This window comes from Micromesistius poutassou, assembly GCF_964030765.1.
Source record: "Micromesistius poutassou genome assembly, chromosome: 8".
Taxonomy (NCBI): Eukaryota; Metazoa; Chordata; class Actinopteri; order Gadiformes; family Gadidae; genus Micromesistius; species Micromesistius poutassou.
The window spans coordinates 8216507-8238376 of record NC_140278.1 but is presented as its reverse complement, the minus strand read 5'-3'; the positions used below and the strand labels follow the sequence as shown (position 1 = coordinate 8238376).

The 21870-nt window shown below is 46.2% G+C and overlaps 2 protein-coding genes across 2 annotated transcripts; one reads left to right on the top strand and one right to left on the bottom strand.

The window, feature by feature from the left end:
- Positions 1 to 3960: 3960 nt before the first annotated feature.
- LOC311351610 (uncharacterized protein) lies at positions 3961 to 7651 on the bottom strand. Its single transcript, XM_084471787.1, has 6 exons — positions 7427 to 7651; positions 7108 to 7152; positions 6403 to 6750; positions 5183 to 5422; positions 4902 to 5001; positions 3961 to 4786 (listed from the first exon to the last, which is right to left on the bottom strand). Exons 2-6 carry the CDS (start codon positions 7145 to 7147, stop codon positions 4726 to 4728), a joined length of 789 nt encoding a protein of 262 aa, XP_084327913.1. The 5' UTR covers positions 7148 to 7152; positions 7427 to 7651; the 3' UTR covers positions 3961 to 4725.
- A 1101-nt stretch (positions 7652 to 8752) lies between these two features.
- Positions 8753 to 15108, top strand: LOC311351979 (uncharacterized protein). Its single transcript, XM_084472149.1, has 9 exons — positions 8753 to 8827; positions 9038 to 9087; positions 10033 to 10383; positions 11306 to 11572; positions 11805 to 12092; positions 12449 to 12553; positions 12779 to 12840; positions 13137 to 14774; positions 14975 to 15108. The coding sequence occupies exons 2-9, from the start codon at positions 9057 to 9059 to the stop codon at positions 14999 to 15001; spliced, it is 2769 nt and encodes a 922-aa protein (XP_084328275.1). The 5' UTR covers positions 8753 to 8827; positions 9038 to 9056; the 3' UTR covers positions 15002 to 15108.
- Positions 15109 to 21870: the final 6762 nt, after the last annotated feature.

The window sequence follows — 21870 nt, the reverse complement described above, 5'->3', positions numbered from 1 at the left end:
GTAGTCTGTAGAGTAGCGAGTGTTAATATACCGTCCCGGACTGACAATGTTGACTTAATAACCATTTTTCAACCCGGTGAAGAAGAGCTATGGACATGTTGTGGTGTTGCAGTCATTTAGTTTCTTGTCTATGTGAGAACATCAAGTCCGAGTTCAGTACTGAGGTTGATGGGTTTTGATGTGCTGTTTCCCAACAAGATGGAAAGTGTGGTTTTGTAAAGTCCTTCTAGGTACCAGAGTAGAGAGACTTTAGATTCTATCCTAGCCGAACCCCCGTTGATGTTGGACCAGTGCTGGTACTGCTAGAATGTTGTGTGTTGGTGGAGGAGGGGGAACTGGACGGGGTGTTTCAGGTGGAGGGGTGCCAAGTGAGGTGTCTTTGAAATCTTTAAGGAACCAGAACACATGTTTACAGATCAGATGTGTTTCCTGCTCCGAGCTGGTTTCTGGAAGGTCACCCATCATGCAGAGAGAGAAATCCCATTCAAAGACTCTTGAAGCTTGAAGCTAACCTTTTAGCTCAAGGGTTGAGCTTAACATTTCAAGTTCTTAATCAAGTACTCTGCTATATTTTTGAATACTTGTTTTGCCCTTCCAGAAATCGGTACTACAAGGAGGTGCTGAATGGTTTTTTTTTCCACCAGTTATCATTTATTCCATAATACTGCCACAGTTCAAGCTCTCTCTTTGAAGGTGTCCAGATATGAACTAGTAACCCTTAATCCGACTGTCTGTCTTTCTATTTTCTCGACAACCGTTTATCCGATCGACTTCATACCGGGCGGGTGTTCTCCTGAGGACCCAAGGAGGCTCAGTTTTCAGTTTTCAGATGTCTGGATGAGAGAGTATTACCGGAGGCCAAGCTTTTTTCCGTTTCGAACAGGCAAAGATCGAACTGTCACTGCTTTAGTAATTCTAATATATTAAAAACTAGCTAGTAGTGCTAGTGTGAGAGACAACCCCAGAAAGTGCCTTTCCTCTCCAATGAAATAAGTGAACTACATTATTTTTATTTTCTCATGAGGACCTCGGAATTAAATGACTTTTATCTTTGATCTTTATCTTTTATCTACAACACTGACTTCATTCTTGTGCATTTAAGGGTTACTACGCCGTCTCAGTGTGCCAATGGGGAGTAACGGGTGGTGATTGACCATTGCATGTATTCAGTGGTTTTCCTTTGGCAGTGCATCGAGTCTTGAACCAGTGGTTTGTCTCCGGTACAGAAGGAACCATTCTGGGTTTACAACGAGATGGAGCAAGAGCGGTCACAAAGAACGAAGTAGTCTTTCAAAATCTGAGTAGAGCGAGAATAGATCTTCAAAGTATTGTGTGAGTGAAAGCTCTTTACCACATAGTCTGGAACCCGGACTAGCTCTTTAGGGACTGACTCGTCTATGAGGCTTTGCTCTACTGCAGCGCCCAAAGCAACGTTTGCGTACACGCATGTCTGGGGTTCTAACTGTGCCTGGGCTAATGGAAGAGCAGCATTAGAGTCAGGATATTAAGTCAAACCTTCATTCAAAATAACTGTACTGATTCCGATTCGATGAGATACGTTGGAAAGGTTGTGTTAGTGGAACTAGTTGCTTATGTTGGAGCTAGCATTGTGGAGCCTGCATACTGGCGCTAGCATGATGGGGCTAGCATGTTGGAGCTAGCATGGTAGAGGTAGCATGGTGGAGCTAGCATATTGGAGATTGCATGGGTAGAGCTAGCATGTTTGAGCTTGCACTGTGTAGTCAGCGCAGTAGCAAGAGTTCTGTGGGTACCTGTTCAGACACCAAAACGTTCTTTCAAGAGATCACTAAAACACTGCACCTCACGTACCTCTGTATGCTGCAAATGTTGAATGACCCAAATATTGCAAGTATTGCTTTTATTATGACAAATAACGCTTGACTCGATTACAATATTATTATAGCTATTTTAGAGGTAAATATCTTATTTTGTCTTCTCCAAACTCAAATGTTGAGCCCTCTATATTTTGTTGTCCTATTTAAACTAATTGTTCTATAAATAAATTGTGACTAAAAAAATAAAAATAAATATATATATATATATATATATATATATATATATATGATGCTGTATGTATCAAGAGCACTTTGAAGTGTCTCTGTGGTGAGCAGGCAGGGCACGTGTTCACCCCGACCCTTCCTTCATGATGCCTTAACGACAGCACACTGATATGGAGGAGGTGCAGGGGAGGAGGTGGAGACCAGAGACACCAGACCTGGGCAGTCCAAAGACTGAGACTAGACTAGACCAGATCAGACGAATCAAGACCAGACCAGAGAGGCTAGAATAGAATAGGCCAGAGGAGTTGATGGTGCCAAACCCTCTGCATAGAGTCCCGGTTCTGTCTCTATTTAGTCATTCATCACTCTTTTATTCAAAGCAATTTACAGTGACAGTTACAAGTTTTAGCTACATGTCATTACGGAGCAATCGGGGGCTAGGGAGCATCTCGCTCAAGGACGACTACAGGTAGACTGCGGACATTAGGAGATCTAACCCAGAACCTTCCGGCCGAGAGTCGAACATCCTCACCACTAGACTATCCTCTCTTCAACGTTTACATTCCAGGAGCCACTGTGAACCCAATGCCGCTCCAGAGATTAGCTTTCTGATCTTCAAACTACGACCTTTGGACCTTCACCCCTCAACATTTTTTCAATGTTGCAAAGACTCTGTTACCCAGAATGCTTCTGTTCTTCTCTTTTAGGTTGTCAGCCTTTGGCTGTTGCTTTGTGTCATTCTCAAGTGCTTTCTTCACTGAAACTTGCAATAAAAGCTTTGCTCTGTCTAGCACGTTTGTGTGATGTGTTTAATGCTGGAGAGACACCCTTTCCTTTGATTTAAAAATAAATCCTTTCATTCAGGCAGTTACAATACAATAATAGTCATTTTAGAATTTTCAGTTCAATATGAAGTTTAACCATATCAATTAAATGAATCTCATTGTATTGTTGTAATAGATTATGTGTATTCTATTTTATTAAGTGTTTTAATTTTCCTATAATCTGATGACAATAAGAATCCTGTTTTCATAACCTTAGAATGACACCTTTAGGAGTGGAGGCCACTCTTGAAACTAAAAAGCTATTGCAATGTGGAAAAATGAACAATCATAATTTCTATATTACTTGAAATCTATTACATATAGTTTTACACAGTACATATTATTAAATACAATTTGTCAAGAAAACTCGTCACTTGAAACTTGCCTATTCGATGCTGTCGTATTACATGCTAGTACAGGCAGCTGTAGCTTCTCCTACGTCTGTGGTAAGAGAGGGCTGAGGGGTGTGTATTCAGTTTGTTGCAATCTGAAACCTTGACGCCTAGTCCCATACTACACCTTTAAGAAATGTCCGCCTCTGTACTGAACCAGATGCAGTTCACCTGCTCGTCAGATGGGGGCACAAATCACTAACCTAGAGGAGTGGTAATTCCTGTGGTGCTCAATGGTTATATCAGGCTTATTAGGTCTTAGATATAATTACAACATGGGTGGGTTGGTGCGTTTGTTTTGGGTGTGTATGCGTGTTGTGGGAGTGTGAGGGGGGGCTTTTTGTTTTTAATCCCAGCGGAAGAGGGGTCTTAATGGAAAGTTGGGGTTTTTGGCGTCTGCAGGAAGTGAGGTCATAATATGGTGTTATGGTTTCAGCCTCTCTGCAGGAAGTGTGGACGTGTGGAAGCGTTCCTGATGGTCCCCTGGCCTTCCAAACCTCCCTTGTTTCTCTGGGTTTTACTGACCCTTACTCTGTCTCTTTGTTCAAAACTTGTGGCACTGAGATAGCTCACAGTGGACATTTCTATTTCTGACATGTTTCTAAGCATTACGACTACTGTTACGGCTAGTGTGAGAGTTCGAGTCTTACTGGATTGTTTTTATTTGTAGAATCAAAAGTAGTAGAACATTTAGTAAAATGTTAATAGTGTGGTTTATAAACAGCAGGTACAGGTAAAAAGTTATCCTGTGCCACCCTTCCCAAGGGGACAACTAAGGTATTTTATTCTTCCGTCCGTCTGTTTTGAGCGCTGCAGGGCCAGGTGCTTTTATCGGCACTTACTTCCTCCAAGAGTAGATTTTCAGAATAACAGAGCAGAGCAGATCTAATCTCTGGCTATGAGTCCCCGATGTGGCAGGGTGACAGATGGTAACCGTTCCTGTCGTACCCCTCGTCCTCAACATGAACTCTCCTCTTTACTGCCTCCTGTCTGTTGCCAAACTCTCTCTACAGCCAGGTTCCATTTAGCGTCTGTCAACTTTACTGTTGGACGGAAAACCAACAGTCAAGTCAGGGAAGTCTCATCTCCGAAACACTTGAACATGTGAATAGGAATGTGTAGAGAAGGGTATGGCAAACCAAGGGCTTGGGAGAGGATTTAGGAAAATATGGACTTGTTTTCCAATTAGAAGCATCCCACTAAGCTATAACACTTCATTATTCTTATCTTTGATTGCCAATAATAAGCTGCTTCAGTGAGGGAGTCACATTGCAGGGCTTTATTCTGCCTCCCAGTAGACCAATACCATGTAGAAAAGACGTTAGAAAATTAGTTCTGATTGGAATAAAGGGTTAGTCGTGTTTGTGAAGTATAAAAATGAATAAGTCCATCTTTAGATTCCATTCACACTTCACATTGTCCAAAGCACTGAATGGACAGGAAGTCCCACCCTAGTGGTCAGGTCACTTCCTGTATGGGCGGGTGACTCTAGATGTTTTCCAGCAGGTTGTGCAGACATTCTCCTCTGCTGCGGAGTAGCCGCCGCCTCCTGCAAGAAAACCAAACCAAAGATCAAACTAGTATCATAAAAGAAACTAATTTTGAGTTCAAAGAACTAGTTGCATAATTACTCAAATAACTAGTGACCATAACCAGTACCGTACCACCACAGTAGAGCTGCCATCCCCATAGCCAGCAGCAGCAGCATAACGATACACACCACCACTATCGTGAGGCCCCTAGACTCCGCCGCCTCGCAAGGAGCTGCAACCACAGGATAAAACCGGTCAATAAAACCAACCTTCATTTAACCACCTCCAGTGATCCATAACTGACATGTGATATCACCAGGCATGGTCGATATGCCACGTCTTAATAAGCGGTAGCCCAGCCTTTTAACCTGCGGGGTGTATCGCGGCGCCCGTTGGCATTCTAGAATGTTTACCTGCGGTGTACGTGGCCGAGCTGTAGCCTAGCTTGTTGCTAACCACGCAGGTGAAGTGTCCGCAGAGCGGTGAGTGGCTGACTGCCAGCGTCTTGCCGTCGGGGGAGACGCGGCCGAGCGCGGCGGTGACGGCGGCTCTCTCGTGGAGCCAGCTGAAGGTGGGGTCGGTACCCCAGGCCTCGGTGCAGACCAGCGACGAGTGGGAGTCGTTGACGCCCACTGACACGTGATGCACCGGCTCTGTAGGACACGCCATTATAGGTAAGGACACACCCACACAGGGATAGGACACGCCCACACATGGAGAGGACACGCCCACACAGGGAGAGGACACGCCCACAAACGGAGAGGACACGACCACACAGGGAGAGGACACGCCCACAAACGGAGAGGACACGCCCACAGAGGGAGAGGACACGACCACACAGGGAGAGGACACGCCCACAGAGGAAGAGGACACGCCCACATAGCAAGACACGCCTGCCAACATTTTTATTCAGACCATGTATCATAGGTTACCTGCAGATAGCAGGTATCTAGCAACAATCTATGTAATGCCGTCTTGGCTGTATTATCTATATCATAGTTGATGGTTTATTGGTTGAAAAGTACAGACACTAACCCTACCCCTAACCCTGTTATACTATATACTATACTATACTATATATATACTATATAGTATAACAGTACTAACAGTAACACAATACTATATAGTAGTGAGTGACTCCTACCCTATTGTAAAGAGTCTGTAAGGTAGTTCTACTGTGTTCCAACCCGTTTTGAGAGGCGGTCCTACTGTACTCTAAACCGACAGAATGAGAGGTAGCCGTTATACCACATTCTAACCAGTAGGTAAGGGAGGCCTAGTATAGTATATTCAAACAGTATGAGAATTAGTCCTTATGTATTCTAACCAGAATCAGAGGTAATCCTACCGTATTCTAACCAGAACGAGACAATCCTACTGTATTCTAACCAGTAGGAGAGGTAGGCCTACTGTATTTTAATCAGTATGAGAGACAATCTACTGTATTCTAACCAGTATGAGAGACAATCCTACTGTGTTCTAACCAGAATGAGAGGTAGGCCTACTGTATTCTAACCAGTATGACAGGTAGTCTTACCGTATACTAAACAGCATAAGAGGAAGTTCTACCGTATTCTAACCAGTATGAGAGACAGTCCTACAGTATTCTAACCAGTAGGACAGGTAGTCTTACCGTATTCGCGGACGACACAGTAGGCCCTGGTGGGCACCCCCCTCTGGTCCGACACCGTCAGCGAGTAAATTCCACCGTCGTCTCCACTGAACGAATTGACCCTCAATGACGTGAACTGCCCGTCGAGGGTCATGTGACCAGGGCATGCCAGACCCCCCGGGGAGCAGGAGGCCAGCACCTCTCTACCCTTAGTGTCCCCCGTCTCTGGCTCCCGCTCCCAGGTTACCGTAGCAACCGTCTCCAGGGGCCCGTGGTCAATGCGGGCATGGAGGACCAGGTTGGAGCCCTGGATCACATGGGAGGGGTCCAGGTTCAGGATGGTCACAGACATACAGTTGGCCCCGCACACTGCAGAGAACACACACAAATATACAACACAGGTGAAACACAACGTAACACACACATGCATATCCCAATCACATCAGAGACACAACATACCACACACATTACAGACAGACAGACAGACACACACACACACACACACAACAAATGCAGGTTGTCAACTTCGCTGGTGGACATGACAGTACTTCTGTTTTGTTACGTTTTTTGTACAGATTTTATTTTCTGTCATAAAACATCATCATATTTACAAAACATCGTTGTTTTGTAAATATTTCCTTTAAAATAAATAATGTACAATTCAATACAGGTGTGTGTGTGTGTGTGTTTGTGTGCGTGGGTTGTATGGTTGTGTTTGTGTGTTACCTAGTAGAAGTATTGTAGCTGCTGCTGCCTGCAGATCCATCAGTCCTGTTAATGAGAATTGAACACAACAGGAATGTCTCTCTCTCTCTAGCCGCTCTCACACACCTCTCTCTCTCTTCGTCCCCTTTCTCTCTCATCCACCCCTTTCTTTCCCTCTCCCAGTCTCTCTCTTCCCTCTTGTCAGAGTGAAGTTAACGCATTATAAAACCCTTTGTAAAGTATTAACGCAAGACTTAGAAAACAGCCCGCAGACTAAAATGAGAGATTCAACAGTAACACTGTAGCGCTTAGTTATTTCAACCCAACAAAACAAACCTACCGTCTCCTTTTCCAGACGATGGGGAGAGAAAGAGAACGATGAGAGACAGAGCACGGGAGAGCGAGAGAGAAAGAGCGCTTAATATAAATAAAACACTGCTAGTGCTGTTTACTGCCGTAACTAGCACTATCCGGGTTTCCTCACCGATATGTACTCCTGCACTAACACAACCACAACCTCGCTCTCTTTCACTGCAGTCAACTTCCCTCTATCTCCCTGCACTTCCAAAACTTAAGGCGTCACTTGTTTACTAAGGGCACGCCTCCTCCCCTTTCTGGACTCTACTGTAGGCCTACTTCAGTAGAGTAGAGCCCGACCATCCCTGCCTCCGTGTAACCTACTGGGGTACTGTACTGTATACCGTTATAAGTGTCTCTCTCTCTCTCTCTCTCTCTCTCTCTCTCTCTCTCTCTCTCTCTCTCTCTCTCTCTCTCCCTCTCCTTATGGACTATGTTATCCCTGTCTCTCTACTCTCTATGGTGAGAACTTAACCAGATAAAGAACACCAGCTGCATAATACTGTATTATGTGAAGGGGAAACGGTAAACAATGTCAGGGTTCCCGCCGTATAAAAGTCTTTGTACAGCAAGTCCAAACGTCCATTCTACTACGGATGAATAATGTTTGTGTTCCAGGCATAACTCGTAGATAATTCCTGCTACAGTATCTGTACAGTAAGTATTAGCCTATGTGTGTATTTTATCTTAGTTTAATCATTGGGGCCTTAGAATATGTAGGCCTTTATTTGTTCCTCATTTGCAAAAGCTTTCTATCCTGAATATAAACAAACAGTCGCAGTACAAAGAAGTGTTAATTGTGTCACGTTATTGGAATGTGTGCAGTTATCTATCCGACCAGCAGATGGCGGTAAAATACCAGACAGAAAAAAACCCTTTATTTCTTCCCCTTTCTATTCTCAAGTAAATAAATAAGTAGGTGCCTACACATGTAGACTTTTGTTGTAAAAACAAGTCGAAAATTCCGTTTTGTAGCCTATTCGACACATCGATAATCGACTGCACTTAGCCAATACATTAATATTCCACTATTCAACTAAACTCATTATCGTAAAAGTATATGGCTGCTGACAAAATGTGTCAAAGTAAAATAATCGACAAAAAAAAAGTAAAATTAAAAATTAAAAAAGTAAAATAATCGACATACATTTAAAAAATAATAGCTATGATTTCTTTCATAGCTTTTTAACAATCAACGGCGATATGTTGAAGAAAGTATGCTAGGAAAATAAACGCTACGGTCCCTTTAAGAGACAGGTGCGTCTAGACAGGTAGCCCACCTCTGAATAAGAGGAAGTAGAATGAAGCCAAACAAGACAGTAACGAAGTTTGAACAAACCCCGTAGCCTACTTAAAAACATGACGGCTGAGAAAGGAGCATTTGGTAAGTCGATGACTAACACCCTTTTCACAGAGGCTTCATCGTAGCACAATAACAGTTGTCGCTCATAACACTTGAGTCCTACGATGATGCCTCAGTGAAAATGGTCTATAATTAACTATGACCAATTATTAATAGCGTAGGCCTACCATATGTGTGTGTGACAGTTCATGTAGGGTTATATTGTGAAGGTAAATGTTTAACATGTTTCAGGTCGCCCCGGACTGAAGAGATGAACCCGCTGCTCCTCGTCTCTCTGACAGGTGAAATATTAATCTTATCATCATCCTCACTGCACCATTTAAACAAAACGTGAAATGTTCACTCATGTTTAAACATAGAACATATCTACCGTGCAAATAACGTAGCTTTCCCACGTTTCTATTTCTGAAAAGCGATCTTGGACGAGGCTGTAAAACCAGTGGAGCCACTTGGACTTTAGTATTTGTGGGCGTTGTGGTCTACCCAGACTAAAGAATTTCTTTGAATATTTTTATACTGACACCAACACGGATGTGTTGTGTTTTATGATAATAGATAAGGGTCATGACTTGGAAAACAATCCATCTTGATGTTGGCTGCTGTAACAACGCTCCGCGATGCCAACCTCGTAAAACAAATCGTTCAACCCGTCTAGGACGTATCGATTAGCTATTTCATCTGGATTGTTTTATGATCCTATGTAAACCACTCCTCCGTGCGGGGTACACGATGGGTTCGTCGCCCTATTGAAGAGTTAGATTTAGATCCAAATGGTGACATTACCTGAACATGTATGTGTCATGTTTCGTTTTTACTTGTACATGGATCTAGTAGACTATTGTCTATAAAAGGACAAAGTGAACAGACACGTTCAGGGATGGAAGTGTTTAGGGACCTTTTGCAGTCAGTGATGTGAACAATTCTGGAGAGTGAGAGAGACCGTGACAGGCAGTGATAGTCCACATGAAAGAAAATTAAATAAAAATCAACCCAAATGTTACCAGTTTATACCCCCATTTTATGATGTCTAGAGGTAAGGGTCTCTGACTCCCAGCCAATGGGACATGGTTTGAACCCCACAGTCCACAGTCCAGTCTACCTGTAGGCGTCCTTGGGCAAGATGTCTAACCCCTATCTCCTTACTGAAGAATAAATATATTTACAAAGTGTATTCCCATAGTTTCCATAGTTGTAAATGGTTCTACATCTCAACCTATCCTGTCTAGTCCTGGTGCGGTTCAGTCTGTCCCAGGAGCCGGTCTCCATCGAGTTCCAGACCGACCCGGTTCTGGTCCAAACTGGCACAGACATCCTCTTCACCATCATCAACCTTCCAGACGTGGTGCTGGTGAAATGGGATTACCCCGGAGGCAGCACCCCGCTGGCGCTGTGGTCCGGAGGGGCTGGGACGGTCAACACGCCCGCCCAGTTCGTGGGCCGGGTCTCCGTCACCCGCAACCAGCTCCGCATCAGCACCGCTCAGCTGGCCGACGCCGGGAACTACAGAGTCCAGGTCGACCCCAGCATCAGCACAGGCCTCGCCACTAACTCCAAATCCGTCCAGCTCCAGGTCTTCGGTAAGGAGGTGTGGCTTAGTGCCGGGGTCAGGCTATGGGGTGCATAGTCTAGTCCATCTATGAAGGGATGAGGGGGTTAGGGTGTGGTGAATAATATAATTAACCAACCATTTGGGTTTAATTTTATTATTATAATGCCATGCAGTTGAGTAGTCCTGATATGATAACGACTCCCTGGTCAGCATTGTAACATGTGTTGCGCCTTCTGGTGGCCGGTGCTGGTATTGAATGTTTAGCTTCTCCAGATGTTGTTGTCCTGGAGCCATCTCTGGATCGCTCCCCGCTGGATCTCTTCGCGGGAGACAAATGAAATTGTGTTAATGTTCCTTCAGGGAAATCTGCTACCTTGCCCGGCTGAGCTTTGAGTCCTGTGAAATTTTGAATATACTTAACAATGCTATTTTAACCATCCCAGGTCCCTAGCTAGCACAGTGTGTCTCCCATGTACCTCTAAAGAAGTGCTTCATATTGGGGTCCATAGAATTTCACCATGCTTACCTTGTTCTGGTCCCTCCCAGAACATTTCTTTGATATGCCTCATGCTGGTACTAGGTTTTTTGAGGTCCTTTCCTTGGATGAAAAAAAAAATACATCAACCCTTTTCCTCAGATTCACCAGCAAACGAAACTCTGAACAGAAATCGAGAACATTCTAGCTGTCCCCTAATCCCTGCTCTCTGCTGTGCAAATGTAACTAAGTATTCAGCCAGTCACTCAGGATTCATTAAGATGGCGGTCGGTTGGGGGTGAGTCTCGTACACCGCTGCTAAATCTAGAAAAGTAGTAGATAGTAATAATCATCAGACTTTATGAATCAGATAATAAAGTACGACCTCATCCTATCTCATCCATCTCACGACACTGCCGCTAAATGGAGATAAGTAGATTCTAATAAAGCACCACCTCATCCTGTCTCCTCTCAGTGGCGGTGTCGGGGGTGAGTCTGGCGGTGCCCCCGGTGGCGGTGGAGGGTAGTAACATCTCTCTCACCTGCTCGTTCGCCACGGGGACGGAGGTAACGGTGGCCTGGGGGTTCCAGGGCGCGGCCCTCGCCACCGGCCCCCGGATCAGCATCTCGGGAGGGTCGCTGGTCATCGACCCGGGTCGCCGTGGTGATGCTGGGGAGTACTCGTGTACCGTTAGCAACGCTGTCAGCGCCCGCAGCGCCACGCAGACCCTCACTGTCTACTGTGAGTACCGCGCTGTTATACTACAGTACTGTTAGTACTGTTATAACAGTATTGTAGTACCGTGTACTATTATAACCATTGTTCGACTGTAGTAGCATGACCTATTAGAACTGTGTGTGTGTGTGTGTGTGTGTGTGTGTGTGTGTGTGTGTGTGTGTGTGTGTGTGTGTGTGTGTGTGTGTGTGTGTGTGTGTGTGTGTGTGTGTGTGTGTGTGTGTGTGTGTGTGTGTAGATGGCCCAGACACTCCGGTGCTGACCAAGGATCTACCGGTGGACTGTGTGGGTGGCGGTGATACGGTGCTAGGCCAGACCATCACCCTCACCTGCGTGTCAGTGTCCCTCCCCCCCGCCCTGTTCTCGTGGCAACAAGACGGGCGACCCGTGGCCACCGTCCAACCAGACAGCGGTGTGCTAGGCGTGCAGGCGGTCTCTGCCAATCAGAGCGGCCGCTACACCTGCCTGGCTCGAAACGCCATCACGGGAGGCATGTCAAATCAGTCGACAGAAGTGGAAGTCGTGCGTGAGTTACGACCTCTGGAAGAGGTGGAGTGTGGGTAACCGTCATGTTGGCCCTGACGATTGATCGGAGGAGAATGTGTTTGGAGTATAAGTCTTTCAGCAACTTTCTGCTAATTTACTCCTTCACCTCTCTCTCTTTCATGCTCTCTCTCTTTCATTTAATCATTATATTTTTAGAACCGTTTCTCTATTCGACCATCTCTCCTGTATACTCTGGTCATATATAAGCAGGTCATATATACATAATATGTGATTATATGTTGTTAAAGCATTTGAACAAAGCAGCATGTTATGATTCTCTATGATTCTCTCTCTCTCTCCCTCTCCCTCTCCCTCTCCCTCTCCCTCCTCACCCAGAGACTTGTCTGAGTGGAGGGGAGGTTGCGGGCATTGTGATTGGCTCCCTGGCCGCGCTGCTCCTGATCATCCTGCTCATTCTGCTGCTGGTGTGCTGGAGGAGGGGTGAGACAATCACTCATGCACACACCTGCTGTAAGGTTTAGGGTAAGAGCTAGAGTTACTTTGACCATGCCAGCTGAGGGTTAGGGAAAAGGGAAAGTATAGGTTACTTTGCTGTGCTTTATATTCCACATACTATACTATGAGTGCTATACTATACCATAAGTACTACACTATACGCACTGCGCTATGAGTACTATAGTACTACTGCTGCCTCTCTTCTCTTAGCTGATCTGAGACGGAGGCGTAATGAACAGATCCTGAAGACCAACGGAGTGCCCCAGCCAGTGGTGAGATGTTCTGTTGGTCTCCATGTTGACATTCTCAGTTGGCCTCCATGTTAACATGTTACTCTCCATGTTGGTCTCCATGTTGACATGTTCTGTTGGTCTCCATGTTGGTCTTCATGTTTACATTCTCTGTTGGTATCCATGTTTCAATGTTCTGTTGGTCTCCATGTTTACATGTTTTGTTGACCTTCTGTTGGCCTCCATGTTGGTCTTCATGTTGTCCATGGGGTGGGGCTAAAGAGCTGCTCATGATTAACTGCCACCTCCTCCCCTCCCTCTCTGTTATTGTTCTGAAGCCCCCCGCTCCTCTGGGCAACAGAGAGGTGGTCCAGGGATCGGACCCCCCTCTCCACCAGCCCAACCACCACTACACCCTCCCCCAGCAATACAACCACCGGCCCCCCGACAACACCACCCTCCCCCCGGACAGGGACCCAAACCTCCCGCCTCGGTACCGTCATCATCAGGGCGACGCTCGGCTCCTACCAACCAGCGCCACTTTCCCCCCCGACGGCATCGACAACCTGGGCTTCTCTCGCTCCACTGCCGCGAACACGCTTTCACGCACAGCGCCGCAGAACCCCAACATCCTGGTCCAGGGGGCCGCGCGGGACGGCTCCCAGCCCCCCACCGTCCAGGTCAACCTCGGACCCCAGCCAGGGGGCGCCACGGGAACACTCCCCACCATGCACTTCAACCTCAACTCCTTCCCCCCCGGGGCTCAGCCCCTTCCGGGTACCGAGACCGGCCACACCCTACCGGGTGACGCCCGGCGTTCCGGCGACGATCCCAGAAGGCAACGCTCCGACCCTGCGGAGCGAGTGTTTGATCGCGAGGATCCCGGCGGCCGATCGCTGGTTCCTACCGGCTACTCCCACAGGAGCAGTCCCAGGGCCGACACACACCCCGCCCAACGGCACGCCGACCCGCACAGCAACACACACCCCTCCCATCGAAGCGCCGACGCACACGCCGACCGGCGAGAGCGAGGGCCCAGCAGCAGGTCTGGGGACGGCGGCCAAACCGGCAGCCGCTCACAAGGCCACGCCCCCTGGGACCTCCTGCGGGGGACGCCGGCGTACCCTAACGGCACCAGGTCGGATGGCTCAAACTACACTACCCAGAATCCCCCGCTAGCCCACACCAGGGCTTCCGAACCGGGCAGGGTCAACCCTGAGGGCCGGGGCAGACAGGAAGGGACGACGGACACCAGGCAGACGCCAGGCAGACGCCCCCCCGCTTCCCTGTCACACCACTCGCATGATGCCCCTCGTGCACAGAGGGAGCGCACACACGACTACAGCCCCCAACGGGTCGTCAGGGAGACCGCCACCGAGCCAAGAGGTCACGTGACTCAGCAGCAACCGATTACAACACGGAGCCTGGATACAAGAGCCATGGCCGATCCCAACCACCTCCTCCAGACCCAACCGTCCCAAGACCTGCTCCAGAGCCTCCCCCAGACCCGGCCGTCCCAGCCCCTCCCCCAGACCCGGCCGTCCCAGCCCCTCCCCCAGACCCAACCATTCCAGACCCTCCCCCAGGCGGCGGTGGTGGTGGCACCACCCACAACCCACCGTCAGCAGGGTGAAACCGCCCCCCGGTCAAACGGGAACCCACTGACCCAGGAAGCTCTCCAGGCCCACACCCGGCACGCCCAGACTTTCCAGAACCGGAACCAGCAGACCCAGGCTGCCCTGCAGCGGCCTCCCCCCCCTCCCCAGGTCATCCCCATGTCCCAGTTCCAGGCGCTGCCCCGGGAGCGGACTCACGACAGGTCCCCCAACAGAACTGTTCCCCGACCCACCGCCAACCTGCCCGCCGGCCAGCGCCTCCACCTGCACGCCAGCCCACACCATCCCAGAGCCACGGGTCACCCACCCCACGGCCACCACACCCACAGGCACCAAGGTCACAATGGCAACCCCCACCAGGTGAGCATCGCTTTACCTACCAAGTCTCCACCACTCTTCTGCGTTCTCTCACTTGTTGGTGGTGGTCGTGATGAGAGAGAGAGTGGCGGTGATGGTGATTATGGTGACGGTGGTGCTGGTGATGGCGTTTCAGAACAGCTTGTCCATCCATGACGTTTCCCTGACTCAGGCTTTCTTCTTCTGTGTTTCTCCATAACCAGACTCGCAGGGATAAGCCCCATTGGTGACCGATGTCCCTGTGTACGGCCACGTTACTCCAGGGGGCCTGTACCTTCAGGGGCCCAAATCAGGCAGGACGATCCGTCTCCACCTCACAGCCTGTCCTGTCTTGTTGAGTATGCTCTTCTTGGGTGTTGAGTTTTGATACTCCACATTAAGAGGGGTTGTGACGCAGTGTGTGAACAAAAGGCGTGGTCATTCCTGGGCTTTCCCTCAGGAGCTATGCATCACATTACATAACAGAGGAGAAGCCGCTCCAAACCCCTGGCCCCCTCCTGGCCAAAGCCTGGTAACTACACTACACATGCTGGAGGAGCTTCGGGAGGAAGAGGAGGACATGATTACAGGAGTTACGGTACGGCCAAGGCTGTTTATTACCTGGAATTATTTATCTAATGGTCTGCTTTTACGGGGCCTCAGCAGAGGAGCCCGGGAGGGGCCAACTATAAGCGCTTGTTAACTAATCCCTTTTTATGGCTCTTAAATGATGGGGTAATCACAGCAGGGGGTCCACACGGAGAAACCTGCCATAACAACTGCCGCGACCGGATGGAAAATAAATGTGGTTAACGCACCGAGACACCGGCAGGAAAGCACCGGGAAAATGATTTAGTGTTTTTTTTATTTACTGCCATTGTTTGTGATTGTTTACACTCAGGGAATGATTGTACAGTGAACAAAGAGGTTTTATAATCATTTGACATGGTTTAACGTTAACCCCTATCTTTATTTAAATATTTTCCAAGACATATAGGACATAGTTTATATAACATTGAAATGAATGCAAGCTTATTAATAACTGCAATAATTGTATTGGCAAAAAAAACCATTTGAACGTCAAGAGTACGATATGTAACATCCCAAATCCCCCAATTACCTCTCCACGTTGTTGAGACGGCTGTGCAGGGAGGGCCTTCTGCGTAGTGAGAGGGATTTAATCAAACCAGAACCAGAAGATGCATTACATACGCAGCCCGTTCAGCTCATATTTTATCGTCCCGCAAGGGAAACTCACTTTGCATCAGGGCATGATATACATTAAAAATTGATAGTATTTGAGTATATTTGAGTCGCCATTAACTTGAATTTAGTGTTTGCCAGTCATAGGCTGCCGCTACACGATTGCCAATGTCAACGCTATCCTGCGACCGGCCCTTATGACTGTTTACTAAAGGTGGCCCCTTACAGGCCCCCTTATATTATCAGGTGGCCGCAAACAAAAACAATGACATTATTAATATATTATAATTCCTATTTTTTTTATACATCTAAAACAATTTGTGGGGGTAAATAACATTGCAGGCGGGCTTGTACGTTAGTTTAAATGTTGCTTCGTACATTAGTCAGGAATGACCAGTTTGAGTTACAGATCTTAGCTGGTATTAAGATCACTATCTGCTGGTCACTGAGCGGCCACCTTCAGAATCATAATGAAACAATGTGTCAATGCTGCCGGTTACTGGGCTACTGGGTATGTATGTATATCTACATTTATCTGATGGGTTTTAATTAAGATGTATTTTATAGGATGTTGCCTCACTGGACTATTTAAAAGAACAAGAGCCTTAGGAATTAAATTAGCTGTTTAGACTTTCTCTGTCTGCACGGACAGAACACCTAATAAAGCCATCTGAACTTCAGTTCTCAAACAGGAGTCCGACTTTTTCCACATCTTCTCTGTAAAGTGAATTTGCCCTTCACATGTCGGGTGCTATTTCTGTTCTCAGTCTACACCTCTGATAAGTAGCGCTGAACAGGAAGCCACTTCTGCTAAATCTTCCGCTGATGTGCAGCACAGGCATCAGTTTGGTATTTCCATTTATAGAGTATAAAAAAAAAATGTGTGTGTGTGTGTGTGTCAGCTTTGCGTGCAAGCGGCCCCTGCATCTGATTAGCATGTGGATGTGTCTCTGCGTGGCGACGCGGCCACCGTGACTAATGGCGATTGTTTTTGCATCCCTTCGGAGCCCCAAATGAAAGGCAAACATAATTCAATATCAGAGTGCAGGGTGCCCCGGTGTATGATTACAGCTCATCCACCATGGAGGACCTGGTTCTAGTGTCACTGATATGAAATATACCCTTCTCTTTTATATTTCCACCGTAAGCAGTGCACTAGTGCTCATTAACACTGGGGTTAAAGAGAACTAGCCAGTGTCACTGAGTAACACAAAACATGGCCACACACACACACACACACACACACACAAAGTAAAATACTTATTTCCAGCATGGTCCTTGGTGTTACACACAAGAAACAAATAGACAAGAATCAGACAAACACAGACTAAAACAATGCATATAGTAATAAGGAGGGGGAAGAAGATATCACATAAAACACAAATAAATAAGAAACAAAAACGGCTGTAAACACTATCCAATTCATCATTATCCACCTGAATGTTAATCTCAATACGGTATATAACATAATAATATATTGATAATAATAGACTATATTTCATTGAACTGTCCCCAAACTCTAAGCCTTTATGATGGCTATGCCAACCTTCAATGTTGGCTATTAATACGTCTTAAGTTCTGTTCAAATATTTTATATTTAAGACAGTACATAATACATCAATCACATCCAGTAAACCCCTAATTAAGTCCTCGTTTTAAGTCCTCTTGTCTGTCTTTATATACAAGAAAGGAGCCACACAGATGGGTTATAAATACACGCGGATAGTTCAAGGAAGACGTTTAGAGAAGATCAGAACATACTTAACATCACTTCCTCTTTCTGTCTACTTCCTTTAAATTCATATTCAAGTACCTAATTGTCACAAGCACATACAGGATGTACATCAAAATATATCTGCGAGAGATGAACAGTTTTCCTCAGATCAAGTGTTGAATAAAACATTAAGAGTTCATGTGAAAAACTATAGTTTCATATATTATATAATGAAATAATATATTCTAGTTATATGACAATCATAAAATACACACAATAAAGTCGCATTAGACACCTACACTTACAAAGTATACCTTTATTCATTGACAGAACCAATTTGGACGTACACATATTATTTAAGACATCCTTTTATCCGAGCAGGCCTTTAGGGTGTCGATGATGAGGTGTGCTCGGTTCACGCTACAGAGAGATAAGAGAGGAGCCAGGATAGGAGATAGGCTAAGGAGAGAGAGAGAAGACTTTCTTTGGAACATTATTTAGTTTTAACAGGAAGAGTTGATCAAACTTACGGTGAATTAATGTTTGTTAAGACAAATGTACAGAAAGTTCCTAGATAAACAGAATCAGTCCAGACAGCACTAGACGCAAATGTTTCCTGCTTTTTAAATTGATCAACCATTTCCTTTCCCATCTTTGCATCCTTGTCCTGGCCTAATCCCTACCAACCAGACAGACGTTTAGAAGAAAGGCCCGCAGTGTTCTGTAAGGCCGGCTGACATTTGGAGATGGACTGTCTCATCCCGCTCTGCAGCGTCTGATGAGGACAAGATCTCTGGACGGAAATGGGAACGTCTTCCAAAGCGACATTTTCTATTAATGTTAAAATGGTGTCAGCCAGATGTCAGGGATTTTTTCCGATGTGTTTATGGTTTGACATGTTTGTTTCAAATTGAAAAAATAAACACTTTTTATTGTGAATACATTACATTTTTGGTCTGGAATTGTATTTGCGTGGCTGAAAATGTAACAAACTTATAAAAACTGGTAATTGGAATAGTTGCTGACATCCCTCTGATGTCACAGCGGCAGAGGAGAAAACTCGTGGTGTTTTGAACGTTTCATCTAAGGCGTTCATGGATAAAGAAGAGAAAGCTGCCAGGAAAAAGAGACGGGGGGCCTGCAAGACCCGGGTTCATGTGGTGACGTCTTTAAGTTGTTGGTAACCTGTCATCAATCAGTTTAATTCAATCTTCTTGCATTTACTTTGAATTGTGTGTGTGTGTGTGTGTGTGTGTTGTACCTACCTCCAAACCGTCTGTACTGAAAATATTGGCTCTCATTTGAATTCAGTTCGCATTTGCGCTGCAAACTAGCTTTTTTTTATTTGATCAACTTTCCATCTAGAATATTTCACCATACAGAACATGCTGCCCAGTTGCTAACTTGTTTATTTATTTTGCCGGTGACTTGAAAATGAATCAGCTATATTTTCTGTTCTGACAGCGTCAGCAGACTCGCTAACACAGGGACGCTATCTCCCTTAGCTGTTTACTCTGCACTTGATAGATGGAATATTTGCCGTGCGGGGCTGAAGCTCTGACGTGGTTATAAAAAAAAGGCTGATGTAAATAGTGACATTTTTGTTGTAAAAGCACGTTAAAAGACACCACAGTGCTTATCGGGCGGCACAGAAGATGTTGGGAGTGTGTCTCCTCTTAGAGGTGCTCCTGGAGTCAGCTCTCGTCTCTGATCCCGGAGCACAACAACGTTGGGCTTTTCTTGTCAATCACTCGATATCACAGTAGTTAAAAAAAACATTCTCTCTCTCTCTCTCTCTCTCTCTCGCTGGCAGATGTTTTCTTCTCTGAAGCTGCGGGCAGCGGAGGAGGCTGTGGATAGAGGTTGTCTGTAAAGGCCATTTGTTTATTTACAGAGGTCGTATGTAGAGTTCGTAAGTTAAGGTCACTTGATTAGTTTGACAATAGAGTTTCTACGCAGAGGTCATTAATGGAGGTCACTGCACGTTGTTGTTCTCTGATTGGCTCATATTGGTCCGGGGCCGGAGTCAGGACACCAGTGTCTCACGGTAACACAGTTAACTCCAGAAAACGTTTTTCCATGTTTTCCTGTCTCTGCAAAAGTAACCTCAAAACACTCCCCTGATCTTTAGCTCTCAAGCGCCTCTGGGAATTCCACTCGATACAACTGCTGACAGGATCCATTCTTCAAACGTGTGATTTGGCCTCAATCCCCTCAGGTCGGATTGGCCTGACTTACAAGTGATGACATCACGTCTTTCTCTCCCTATTGGTCGATCTGGACCCATTACCCGCTGACCTTTTGACCTGGGACAACAACCCGACAATAAAGGGATGGGCGTGGTTAAAATACCTATCCTGTCTTCCACCCGCATCCGTCGAACGTGAAGCGTGTCTCGTGACTGCAGAGTGCTATCTGCTCTTGTCTGGCGGGAGCCTTTCATCTCTCCATCCTTTAAATTCTGTTGTCTTTCATTTGTACGCTAGAGCCCTTAATCATAGTCGGCGTCTCTCAAAGGGGCTTCTCAGGCCCCTGTGCTATATGACAGCCCCCTAGTAACCCTAAGCCCTCTAAAGAACTTAAAGGAAGAACTCCCCCAGAAGAAATACGGAGACGGATCACAGAAGAGGGATCCCCTCTAGGGAGGTGTCCTCCTTCTGTGATGATCCTTCCCTGGGTCTCTCCGGGTTAGGAGGACATTAGGTGCATACACACATGAACGGTTGGATCAAATACGATCAACATCGCCCCTGATGGGGTAAGGAGCGTGGTTCTCTCTCTCTCTCGTCTCGGTAAACAAATGGCGTGTGGTTTCGTGAGGACAGAGGTGTAACTGTGGGATTGTAACCGTGTTAGACGACATTCTGACAAACACAGTGGCTTGTTTGGGATTCATCCTCTCAGATCTCCAAGCGAGTTTCACGGTCGATACCAGCGGTGAAATACAGACCACACTGCCTCCTGAGTTCAGACGAGAGCAGGTTGGAACACAACAAAACAAAACGATCAGTCTGAGGTATTGTCTGGTTCCAGTTAGCTTTGGTGAATAAAATTATGGATATTATCTGATTTAGATTGATGGATATTATCTGATTTAGATTGTGGTCCATCATAACTCAACAGTGGTGAGAGAGCCAAATGACTCTGATTTTATGTCCCAGTCGACAAACAAATTTGAACATGTCAGTTGAGTTAACTTCTCTGTCCCGACATTTGAATCCTGACTTTTAAATTGGAGAATTCCAACGCAATAAGTGCCGTGATTACATTTTCACAGTAAAATGATTTCAATTACCCAAAACGGCGAGGATCAAATTGAATACACACTGCTCCTCTCTATCTCTCCTTCTCCGTCTGACTCCCTTGCTCATTCTGTAGCCCCCACCTTCTGTCTCGGTGGCATCAAATGTCCTTCCTCATTCACAGAAAGCGACAGGTCTATTCACGGTAAAAATGTTGGGGCGATGTGTGACGTGCAGTTTGTCAACCACAAACACCTCTGCCTAAGGTGGCAGCTTCTAGTTCCCTTTAAGTTAATGTCTCGGTATTCAATGTCTAACCCTTTGTATGTTCCTTAATGTCCTATCTCTTTAGTCACCGTCTTACCCCTACCTGCTCCTCAATGACCTGTCTCTGTACTCACTGTACAACCCCTACCTGTTCCTCAATGACCTGTCTCTATATTCACTGTCCAACCCTTACCTGCTCCTTAATGACCTGTCTCTGTATTCACTGCCCAACCCGTTCCTGCTCCTCAATGACGTCTCTGTGCTCACTGTCCAACCCCTACCTGCTCCTCAATGACCTGTCTCTATATTCATGTTCAACCCCTACCTGCTCCTTAAGGACCTGTATCTGTATTCACTGTCCAACCCCTACCTGCTCCTTAAGGACCTGTCTCTGTATTCACTCCCTACTTATCTTTTGTGAACGTACCAAAGATAGACATTCCCATTATTTCCCTCCTTGCAGATGGAGATGTATTGTTTCAGGGAAGAGGCTTGGTCATCACTCCACTTGAACCCTTGTAAAATAAGTTGAGGTAAATTTCCTGTAAAAACACACGTATTTAATATTTAACCAGAAATGTGATTTAAAGTGTAAGTGTAAATTAGTTAGTTCAGTCCCGGAGTCCTGCTCCTTATAAATATTTGAACACTCTCTGATTGAGTTTCTGTTCGCCGCCGCCGCGGCTCCTCTGAG